The sequence below is a fragment of the Erythranthe guttata genome, chromosome 11 (assembly GCF_056151865.1).
Source record: "Erythranthe guttata isolate IM_541 chromosome 11, IM_541, whole genome shotgun sequence".
In the NCBI taxonomy this organism is placed as follows: Eukaryota; Viridiplantae; Streptophyta; class Magnoliopsida; order Lamiales; family Phrymaceae; genus Erythranthe; species Erythranthe guttata.
Window position 1 is genome coordinate 18,248,461 of NC_142543.1, and position 12,783 is coordinate 18,261,243.

Genomic DNA, 12,783 nt, shown 5'->3' on the forward strand with positions numbered 1-12,783 from the left:
AAGCTAAAATTCACATATTATGATCATCTTGCTTCATAATGTAGAGTTTGAATGAGATAAAACAGGTACAAAAGTGATAATATTCCATATAATCTCGAAGATTTCACTAAATTTGAGGAGTTGAGGGGGTGGTTGTAATTATCCAAACAAGAGGGGTGTTTTTGTAATTTGACCATACCTCAGGGGGGTGTTTGTAATTTACCCTATAAAAAAACACGTTTCTATTTCTGGTTCATGCGAGTATCCTTTATTACTAGTTACCACGTGCTTTTTTTTATTCTTATTAAACAAAACGTTTCAACACGTTTGCCTAACCTATATATACACACTTAAAAATATATATGTATATATAGAGAGAGAGAGAGAGACTATTTTCCACATTATTTCTTGAAAACCAGTAAACCCCGAGTCAAAAAAAAAAAAGAGTTCTGAAAAAATCTGTTTTTATTTTTTTATTTTTTGGATTTAATTTTGAAATATGGATTGGGTTCGCGGCGAGAAACTGGGTCACGGTAGTTTCGCGACGGTGAGTTTGGCGGCGCCGACAAACCAGAGTTCCGGTTTACCTCCATTAATGGCGGCGAAGTCGTGTGGGTTTTCTCACTCTTCATCCCTCGCGAACGAGAAATTAATCCTGGACGATCTTCAAAACTGCCCGGAGATCATCCGTTGTTTCGGAGAGAGAATTTCTTACGAGAACGGCCAGAAATTGTACAATATCCTACTGGAGTACGCCTCCGGCGGGTCCCTGGCGGACAAGCTCAAGAGCTCCGGCGGTTCACGGCTGCCGGAATCCGAAGTCCGGCGGTACACTAAGTCTCTGCTCAGAGGGGTGAACTACATTCACGAAGTTGGATACGTACACTGCGATATCAAGCTTCAGAACATTCTCTTGGGCGAAAACGGCGCCGTAAAAATAGCGGATTTCGGGTTGGCGAAGCGGGTCTTCGGAGGAGGGGAATATTCCGGCTGCGAATTGAGGGGCACGCCGATGTACATGTCGCCGGAGATGGTCGCCGGAGGCGATCAGGGCCCCGCGGTGGATATTTGGGCGGTGGGTTGTGCGGTGGTGGAGATGTTATCCGGCGCTCCGGCGTGGCGGTGCTCCGACGTGGCGAGTTTGCTGATGAAGATCGGCGTCGGCGGAGAAGTGCCGGAGATTCCCGGAGATTTATCGGACGAAGGAAAAGATTTTCTCGGGAGATGTTTTATTAAAGATCCACTTAAAAGATGGACGGCTGAGATGCTCTTAGATCATCCATTCATCGACGGTCAGGATTTCGTGATTTCGGCGGTGAAGGAGAACACAACCTCTCCAAGGAGCCCATTTGATTTCTCGGATTGGGTGTCATCTGTTGGATGTTCAATTACCTCTTTGCCCCCGCCGGAATATTCCGCCGGATCTGTTTCGCCGGCGGAGAGGCTGCGGCAGCTAGTTAGCTATCAAAGCCCTGATTGGTCTGTTTCGGTTGATTGGGTCACCGTTAGGTGAAGGAAGTAATACTTTGGTCAATTTTGATCACTAGAGAAACTTTTTTTTTTTAATTTTAATTTAGGGATTGAAATTTGTTAGACCCATAATGTAGACTGTACATATGAAGAAGAAAAAGATGAATCTATTGACAATTATTTCCATTCAATTATTATGTTATTTAATTTTTCTTGAGAAAATAAGAGTTGCAAAATTAAATTGGATTTGTTAGGCAAGTGGGAGTTGATATTTTTTGCCCAATTGCAAATTGTCTGATTTTATGAAGATTCTTGGTTTTGCTGCTATCTGCAACATGGTATTAGCAATAACCATCGAATTGACAATCGAAGAAAATCCCGCAAGGGATGCCCTAGCGGCTGGAGCAAGCGAGCATGTATCAATTGACATAAGTTCGAACAACGTATGAAACGATCGTTAGGTGAAACGTGTTATATATGGTTAGGCTAGTGTGGTTTACGTCTCTCGCTACTTACAAAAATATATCAAACAACTTATGAAACGATAGGGATCAAGATAATTTCCAAATTATGTAATACAGCACACAGCCGGTCCCGTTATTGTTCGTTATGAACTTTGTCCGTGACCGCACACAGCGATCCCGTTATAGCTCGATCAATCATAAGCTTTGTCCGTGACCGCACACAGCCAGTCCCATTATAGTCCGGTCAACATGGACTCTGCCCTCTTTACGGGGTTCTATCCCGAAGGAAAAGTGTTGATTTTAAATGCCTATGAAAATCTACTCATCTGTTGAGACAGATTACATGTTACGACATTAGGTGTGGTAACAGAATTCTTGTGTTATCACAGTAATAAACCTACTAAAAGCAGAATAAAGAACACAAGAATTTAATGTGGTTCGGATACAAATGTACCCTACATCCACGAGGACTTGCAAAACTAGTTCAGATTTAAGTGTACATTAATAGGACTTAATAAAACACTAAAGACTCCCTCTTTATGTAATATGCCGTTCTTGCATACGACTCGAACTTGTTGATAATCAAAGCAATTCCTTCATCCGCACTCTTGGACTTCCTCCAATGTTGAACTCCTTTCAAACGGCGGATTGACCTCTCCCGAGATCTTTTAAGCACTTTTCAAACGGCGGATTGACCTCTCCCGAGATCTTTTAAGCACTTTTCCCGAAACGTCGATCTTCTCTATAGCCTGGTAGAAGAAACCCGTCCTGTTGCCACACCTGATGTGCGCGGGCTGCACCCTTCAAAGCCTTTATGCTGGGATTTTTCTTATTAAAGCTCCATGGGACTCATATGATGTTGAGTGTTTTATATAGGCACGAAATCACCACCCATAAACCTAACGTGGGCCCTAAGAAATCGATTTAACTAGGTAATAGAATCCTAGTCGATTTCTACTTTTATTCTAGATAAGTACAAAAGATACCTAACTAGAATATAATACATGGAAATAAATCTAAGTCCTAATAACAATATAACAAGACTAGGACTCTAATTAATTCCAAAATATACATGGAAAACAAATCTTTGCCAATGTTTAATTACCACGTATGCCGGATTTCTTCTTCACTAACAGAAATCTGGCGCCAACAAAAAGTTACCTCATGCGCAGGTTATATATATATATATATATATATATATTAAGCATAACATTGTTCATTAAATAATTTATGCATTATTAGAATGCTAAAGTAATAAATAATAAAAAATAAAGTATAAGATGTGATGATATTTGAGTCGTTACTTTTATGTTTCAAACTTATTTTGGTAAATCAGATGCAAGGAGCGTACTTGGGGCTCAACTTTAGTTTAATGGAAGTCGCCGAAACTTGCACCCGCGTCGTTCAAATTAGGCGGGAGACGTCGATTTTTGGTAAAAGCATTCGATATATACTCATCTAAGATAGCTATCTGTAGGACCTCAAACGCTACAAGTTGTTGGGTGCTAAATACCAACACGCAAGTGCACGTATCGCAAACAAGTAATAAAGTGGACTCGTGAGAGTCGGATGTCGATCCCACAGGGAATACGCAAATTACCTAATCCTAAGTACCAAATTCTAACAATTATGATTTTTATCCAGCCTACGCAAGTTTGTCAAATTAAATCAATTAAACAACTAAACTAATTAAGAAAGCAAATAACACGGGAAAATATCAATTAAAACGGACCTAGGATTTTATCTTCCCCCTATGCAAGAATTGCTCACCCAAAACCCCTCAATTATGAAATATATGATTCATGATTATTAACCCGAGACACTAATTTACTCATAACCCGCTGTCGCGTGTATTATGAGTCTATTATTCATAAACGATTCACTATATGTCTATGCAAACCAATTATGAATAAAGCATTAACTAACAAGTCTCGTAAATGGCTACCTAAGGTGATATCTGTATGTCTACGACACCACATGCAATTGACACACTCATCCGGTGAAAACTACTCGAAGGTTCTTCTACTTACCGTCTAATTATCAAAATAGCTCTGTCGAGTCAATCCCAATAATCACAGATAAAGCACATAAATTGATCAAGTTCATGCACTAACAATCATATCAAGTAGAAGAAATAATCATAAAATCATAATTGCATAATCTCAAGAAAAAGGGTTCGCAATCCCTACATAGGGTTCCAACAAAATCCTAGATTAAAAACTTAGCTACGCGTAATTCTTATGATAAACAAAATAAAAACATAAAAAGAAAAGATTAAGAAAAGATAGGTGAAAGAAGAATTATGATGAAGAGTTGTCAATTCTCCGTCTTCGATTCTTCGTTCTCTCGCTCCTCTCGCTCCAAGGTTGTGTCCCCCGTCTTTTGATTCGTGCTTGGTTTGCTCTTAAATAGGTGCCCCAACTTGGTAGATGATTTTAGGTTTCCTTGTGTGAATAAAAGTCCAAAATTGTGTCCAACGTGATTTGGCACGGCCGCGCGAAAATCAGTGTAATTCTCGCACGGCCGCGCGAGAATCGCCGCACCTTCTGCCCAAATTCAGCATTTGGCACGGCCGTGCCAAAAATAGGCTAATTTTGGCACGGCCGTGTGGGCCTGTTTTCAGCCAATTTCAGCATATTTTTGATTATTTCACTTTTGGCCCATATTTTCTCCAAATTTGCAGTTTTGACCCCAAACTTTTCCAATTCTTCAATTTATACCTAAAATGCAATAAATCAACTTTTCAAGCACCAATTATCATTAAATCACACCAAAAGCTCAAATAAAAAGATACGATAAAGTGTAAAAATATACACTTAACAGCAGGTTATATATATATATATATATATATATATATATATATATATATATATATATATATATATATATATATATATATATATATATATATATATATATATATATATATATATATATATTAAGCATAACATTGTTCATTAAATAATTTATGCATTATTAGAATGCTAAAGTAATAAATAATAAAAAATAAAGTATAAGATGTGATGATATTTGAGTCGTTACTTTTATGTTTCAAACTTATTTTGGTAAATCAGATGCAAGGAGCGTACTTGGGGCTCAACTTTAGTTTAATGAAAGTCGCCGAAACTTGCACCCGCGTCGTTCAAATTAGGCGGGAGACGTCGATTTTTGGTAAAAGCATTCGATATATACTCATCTAAGATAGCTATCTGTAGGACCTCAAACGCTACAAGTTGTCCTAAAACCAATTGGTGTTAGGAAATGCGCAAACCGTAGCCTTATAGTGCATTCAACACACACAAGCGCCCACGGCATTCGATTGTGGGCCGCCCATACCCGGGCCTCCACCATGTGGACAATTGCTGCCAGACCCAGGCTAACAATCTCCCCCTCAGCAATTGCTCCAGCTGAGAATCGAACCCGTGACCTTGGCTCTGATACCACTTGTAGGACCTCAGGCGCTACTGTTGGTGGTAATATCTACACGCAAGTGCACGTATCGTACAAGTAATAAAGTGGACAATTAAGTCCGGATATCGATCCCACAGAGAATATTTAATTATTTAATCCTAGACGCTAAATCCTAGCAATTATTATCAAGCCCTCCCTACACAGTCGAATTTGGAGAGAATTAACTAAATTAAACCAAATTAAAAGGCAAGCAAAAAACAAGAAAGCGATTTAAAACGAAGATTTAATCAATGTAAGCAAGCCTAGGATTTTATTATTCCCCCTATGTGATTATTATTTCCCCAATTTCTTCAATTATGCAAGCAATTAACCCGGATTATTAACCTGAGATGCTAAATTAATCATAACCCACTTCCGCGTGTATTACGATTCTAATACTCTAGATTAAATTACTATATTACTACGCAATTAATTCTAGAACACAACATTAAGCACAAATCTCAATAATGGCTACCTAAGAGATTAACTATATTCCTATGTTAATACCATAAAGGCTCTTCTACCACAGTTCTAATTATTAACCCGATCTTCCGATTCATGCGATTAACAATAACATAAAAGCGCATAAAGTGGCCAGTTTCATGAACTTAATAAAACAAGTAAAAGAAATAATCCGGAATTAAAACTTGCATAAAATCATAGAAAAAGGTTCATAAATCCCACATAGGGTTCAAAATAAAATCCTAGAAACTAAAGACTTAGCTACTCGTGATTCTTATGATAAAGAAAATAAATTAAATAAGAAAAACTATGCTTGATTCTTCGTTGATCTTCGTTCCTCGCGTATTGTGGTGTAAAATTTTCGTGCTTATGGTGTAGAGACTTGTTGCTTTTATAGGCTTTTCTTGATAAGGAAGTAGTGAAAACCTAATAGGAATCAATTTCCGCCACTTCCCCCCATCAGGATTTGTTCTTCGATTTTCGCCATGTTGGAGTCCGAATTTGGGAATGTTGCGTGAATATGAATTGTAGCCCTTGAAATTAGCTTTCCAATGCCGCCAAAATCAGCTGATTTGGAGTTTCTATGAGAGAGATATGCTCGAAATGGTGGACACTGTCAAAGCTGTGGCGAGATTCCTTCTTCCAATTTGATTTATTTCCTTATTTGCAACTTTTTCCTTTCTTTTTGATCTTTTTTCCTTCATGGACACCTTATTCTTGTTTTCACCTATAAAACACAAAATCAAGCAATTAAAGCACAAATATAATTAAATCTCAACAAAAGATCCACGTAAAGTAAACGTATTGAGCTTAAAATCTACACTCAACACACCCCCAAACTTGAACTTTTGCTTGTTCTCAAGCAAAATCTAATCGTAAGCAAATAACTCAATTACCGCATCTCATCACATAGATTAATGACCAACTTCACGTTTTCAGAACTTGTAATTATAATGAAAATTCTTAGGCATTCGCAAGCTCAAAATTCAAAAGCACTTAGTCACTTACCATAGCCAAAAACCACAAATCATGCAATTGTTTCAAGCATCCAATATTTGTAAATTAAAGATAGAAAAAAATTATGCTTACATGCATATGTTTGACTCTAAATACTCACCGAATTATTCTACTCTACTAATATCGAACATTAAGTTATTGGGATCATTGGGGCTTTTTGGCTTTCAATTGTTAGGCTCTTTGGTTCGAGGTAGGAAATATGGGTATATGTGGCTATTCTTCTTGATTGAGGTGATTACGCAGAAATTTGAAATATAAGCGTTTGAAACAATGAAGTCACATCTAAGGACTTTAATAAACTCGATTCTTAAGAGTTCAAAAGTCTCCACTTTTGCTCTTAAGACAATGGATCGAGCTTTCAAAACAATTCAACAACTAGTCCTTACTTCTCCCTTCTAGTCTCTTCTTCTTCTCTTTTTTTTTTTTTATTTTATTTTATATATATATATATATATATATATATATATATATATATATATATATATATATATATATATATATATATATATATATATATAGACACATATATATTTTTCTTCTTCTTTTCTTTCTTTTTTTTTCGAAGAAGAAGAAAAAAGACCTTATAAAATTTTCCAACCGAACTCCAAGGGGTAATTTTTTCAAGAATCTCCATTTTTCTACCTTATACGCATTGGCTAAAAGTAGGGGTGTGCACGGGTCGGTTCGGTTCGGTTTTAGCCAAAAACCGAACCGAACCGAATATATCGGTTTTTGTAAAATTAAAAACCGTGTATGTCGGTTTTTTATCGGTTCGGTTTCTTTCGGTTTCGGTTCGGTTTCGGTTTTTTTCGGTTCAAGCGTAACTATATATTCAAGTTGTACAAACAAAAGAATACAATTACAATTACTTTCACAACTTACTAATGCAATGAAAATATAAAATCTTTAATTTCATAGGACTTAACGTAATTTATCGATGATGTATTATGCTTCATTTTTTTTTCCTACTTTCATCTACCACATTATTAAAACCATGAACTTAAGTAAATTTTTAATTACTAAATAAATAAAATACAATGTCTCAATTTATGAACAAATGCTTAGAATGAGACAAATAATTGAAAGATAGAAAATAAATATTAGGGTAAAATAATACATATATTATATAAAATGAAGTCATTTTATAGTTTCGGTTCGGTTCGGTTTTTCGGTTCGGTTATTTACCTTTCCACCATACCGAACCGAATAATTCGGTATTTCAAAAATAAAAAACCGTACATGCGGTTTGCTATTCGGTACGGTTTAAAACGGCTCGGTTTTTCGGTTTTTTTGCTCACCCCTAGCTAAAAGAAAGAACACCTTTTCTCCGAGGCTCAAATCAAGGTTTTAAGGATAATTTCGATAAAAAGGTCGGCTTGAAAGGCTCAAACGGTTCAAAGAAGGCCCAAATCATATCCCAAATCACTCACTACTCAAAACTTCGTATCATAAATTTCCTAAGTTGAGTTTTAAAACCGAACATAGCATGATCTAGCACAAATTAATTCCAAATTTAAAATACAAAACATTCAACCAAAGCAATGCACAAAGTGTGATTCCTAGAAATAATTCGCTTCTAAGTTCCGTTGAATCGAAAGCTAAACAAACATCTAATCCTTATCACACAAAACAAGCAATTTCATCATCAAACATTGATCATCTCTCATCATCATAACTCATCGATGCGTTCGACTCAAGCAATTTTTTTTTATTTTTTATTTTTTAAAGAAAACAATAAATAAACGAAAACGACTAAAAAGAAAAAGAAAAATCCTAAAGCATGCAATCTAAAACATATAAAGCACATAAAAAGTGTTTTTCCACCCAACTTAAAATTTACATTGTCCTCAATGTAAATTAAACGAAGTTTAAGGATAGAATACACCTTGATTAGTCGAAACGTCATCCACGTGTTGCACCCCTCCATCTCTTCCTCTTTCAAGCAAACACCTTTTTTTTTTATTATCATTTTTTTAATTTTTTCGAAAAAAATAAAAATAAAAATAATTTTTTTTTTTTTTTCAGGGGTGTTCCGGACGGCCGTCCCACATTTTGCACTGTTTTTGGGACGGCCGTCCCACAAACAGTAGGGTCACAACTCATCGTAACTTCTCCGGATGACCGTTTGGGGTTTTGGCTTGATTTTCGGACGGCCGTCTGGGCTTTTTGTGTCCGTTTTTCGACCTAAAAATTCAAACATGATTAAATTATTAGATTGCACGCTTATATATATTCTAAGAAAATTAAAAACAACTAAAGTACGAAAAAATATGAGAAAGAAAAAAAAAAAACGATAAATGCTCGGGTTGCCTCCCGAGAAGCGCTAAATTTTAAGTCTTTAGCCGGACTTTGCTTCTTGAAATTGTTATGTCCAATCCAAAGCCTTGTAGATTGCGCATCCATCCATGAGCTTTGTCACTTCAATTGCAACCGATATAGGGATAGGATTGCAATATGTCAAGGTCCACTTTAGCTTGTAATCTTTCTTGGTTTTAATCAATCGGTACGAAGCCAAGATGGGATCTTCATCACCCGCTCCCTCAAATTGGTACACAAAAACCTCACGTCCGCGTATAACCTCCACTTCAAACACATTCGTCTTCTAATCAACCTCTATTGATGCCTTCAAAGCCACGTCAGGAATAACAATAAGATCGTCAATTTGAATATTTGCACTAACCACATCCATCTCCTTCTTCTCTTGTTCCGAGACATCTTCGGAGTTTAGCTCGATTGCATTGTCAGATTCATCATCCTTAAGCGTCTTCGTAATTTCTTTTTCCCTCTCATCGACACTATTTTCTAGGTCTAAAGGATTTTTCTCACTACAAGTTTCAGACGGATTTTCTTTGTTGCAACCATTCTCGATATCGTCTGAAATATTTTCAAGAGACCTTTGGCGCTTGAATTCTTCCAGCTGTAACTCCAGTCTTCGGATAGATGCTTGAGTGGATTTCATAAATTCTTCAAGGACGGAGTTCAAATAACACTCCTGAACACTGGGTTCTCGTGGCGTGTTAGTGTATGTGTTCCAATAACCGCCGTTGGTGTTATCTATGAAATTATTCGCTTTCGGTGCATACCAACATTGGTTAGTGTAATGATATCCACCACATATTGAACAAAGTGACGGCATATCATAGTTATTTTGGAGAGATTCGCCAGACGGAAGCCATTCATATCTCGTTTGAGTTGCGCGAAAATTGTAACCTGACATATAAATAAAGAAAAAAAATATTAAAATAAATTAAAACGAAAAAAATAAAATAAAATAAAATAAAAATTAATTTGGGTGAATCGTGAAAATTGTTCAAATTTAGAGCTAGAATAAAATAAATAATTAAAATATTCCCGGGCAACGGCGCCAAAAACTTGTTGGTGGTAATACCTACACGCAAGTGCACGTATCGTACAAGTAATAAAGTGGACAATTAAGTCCAGATATCGATCCCACAGAGAATATTTAATTATTTCATCCTAGACGCTAAATCCTAGCAATTATTATCAAGCCCACCCTACACGGTCGAATTCGGAGAGAATTAACTAAATTAAACTAAATTAAAAGGCAAGCAAAAAACAAGAAAGCGATTTAAAACGAAGATTTAATCAAAGTAAACTAGCCTAGGATTTTATTCTTCCCCCTATGTGATTATTATTTCCCCAATTCCTTCAATTATTCAAGCAATTAACCCGGATTATTAACCTGAGATGTTAAATTAATCATAACCCGCTTCCGCGTGTATTACGATTCTAATACTCTAAATTCAATTACTGTATTACTACGCAATTAATTCTAGAACACAACATTAAGCACAAATCTCAATAATGCCTACCTAAGAGATTAACTATATTCCTATGTTAATACCACAAAAGGCTCTTCTACCACAGTTCTAATTATTAATCCGATCTTCCGATTTATGTGATTAACAATATTATAAAAGCGCATAAAGTGGCCAGTTTCATGAACTTAATAAAACAAGTAAAAGAAATAATCCGGAATTAAAACTTGCATAAAATCATAGAAAATGGTTCATAAATCCCACATAGGGTTCAAAATAAAATCCTAGAAACTAAAGACTTAGCTACTCGTGATTCTTATGATAAAGAAAATAAATTAAATAAGAAAAACTATGCTTGAGTCTTCGTTGATCTTCGTTCCTCGCGTATTGTGGTGTAAAATTTTCGTGCTTATGGTGTGGAGACTTGTTGCTTTTATAGGCTTTTCTTGATAAGGAAGTAGTGAAAACGTAATAGGAATCAATTTCCGCCACTTTCCCCCATCAGGATTTGTTCTTCGATTTTCGCCATGTTGGAGTCCGAATTTGGGAATGTTGCGTGAATAAGAATTGTAGCCCTTGAAATTAGCTTTCCAATGCCGCCAAAATCAGCTGATTTGGAGTTTGTATGAGAGATATATGCTCGAAATGGTGGATACTGTCAAAACTGTGGCGAGATTCCTTCTTCCAATTTGATTTATTTCCTTATTTGCAACTTTTTCCTTTCTTTTTGATCTTTTTTCCTTCATGGACACCTTATTCTTGTTTTCACCTACAAAACACAAAATCAAGCAATTAAAGCACAAATATAATTAAATCTCAACAAAAGATCCACGTAAAGTAAACGTATTGAGCGTAAAATCTACACTCAACAGCTACCAGTTGTCCTAAATCCAATTGGTGTTAGGAAAGACGCAAACCCTAGCCTTATAGTGCATTCAACACACACAAGCGCCCACGGCATTCGATTGTGGACCGCCCATACCCGGACCTCCACTACGTGGACAATTGCTGCCAAACCCAGGCTAAGACTATATTTTACAATAGCTTAATGTAGGATGTAAATCAAAGCTATCTACCGAGATACCTGCCTTAGCCGCGTACATTGGATCTATTATGTTATCTGAGGAGGTCGACGCCTTGGAGATTGCCTAATGATGGAATTCCAAATGCTCACGAGCGAACCCATTGGCAAGGATTGACCTAGTTCGAAAGGATCAAGAGAGCATGATGTCAATTGACCTAAGTTCGAATTTTCTAGCCAATGTTTTCTAGGTCGAGTTCACCGCACATGGTTACCCTAGTGTAGTTTACATCTCTCTCGCGATCGAGAGTGGAGATTCATCGAGTACACTTATATGCTTTGTTGCAAATTCTTTCATTACAAAAAGGGGAAATTGAGTCTAAATGGGAAATCGTCTATAGATTCATATATATTTTTACAAGTTGAAGCCTGAAGGTGTGAAAACTGACTATAATCAGCCAAATTAGAATATCTATGTTTGGAAAAAGATTTTGATTGTGAGTTTGTTTTTACATTATGCTTTTCAATGTCTTGATAAAACGGAGTTAGATAGGAAATAATATTTCGTCAAATATACTTTTAAATTGGTCTTATGAGGTGGTCTTATAGCGCAACAGACACATTCAAAACCTCGACCTCTCACCAAATCCCATTGTCGAAGATGTTCGAATACCATTTAGACTAAGCGATTAATATCCCGTTAGAATAAGGCATGATTTACCATGTATATATATATATAAAGTAAAAAAATATGTTAATATTCAAAAAAAAAAAATAGATCTCTTTATAAAATACCTATGTTTGGTTAGCTTTTCAAATTCTTTTCACTATTTTCCAAAAATAAAAATTATCTTTCTAAAATATTTTCGAAAAAATTTCCCAAAAACAATTCAAATATTTCTCGCTCTAACAAACATGATTTGACTGCTACAGTGAAAATTGTCTTCATTAAAATACAAATCAAAATCACTTTATCTTTCAAATTCTTCTTAAAAAATAACTTTTTTCAGCACATTTAAGACATGATTTGACTTGCTGCAATACAAATTGTCTCCTCTCAAAACGCAAACAAACTTTATTTTATTTTCAAATTCTTCTCTCAAAACATCTTTTCCCAAAATAAAATAAAAACGGAAGCCCA

The 12,783-nt window shown here is 35.9% G+C and overlaps 1 protein-coding gene across 1 annotated transcript; it reads left to right on the forward strand.

The window, feature by feature from the left end:
* Nucleotides 1-347: 347 nt before the first annotated feature.
* Nucleotides 348-1,690, forward strand: LOC105955864 (mitogen-activated protein kinase kinase kinase 20). Its single transcript, XM_012979661.2, has one exon. It carries the CDS (start codon nt 479-481, stop codon nt 1,490-1,492), a length of 1,014 nt encoding a protein of 337 aa, XP_012835115.2. The 5' UTR covers nt 348-478; the 3' UTR covers nt 1,493-1,690.
* The last annotated feature ends 11,093 nt before the right edge of the window (nt 1,691-12,783 follow it).

What these genes read in the sequence shown, in the direction of transcription:
- LOC105955864 (XM_012979661.2), top strand. Translation starts at nt 479, where the DNA reads ATGGATTGGGTTCGCGGCGAGAAACTGGGTCACGGTAGTTTCGCGACG.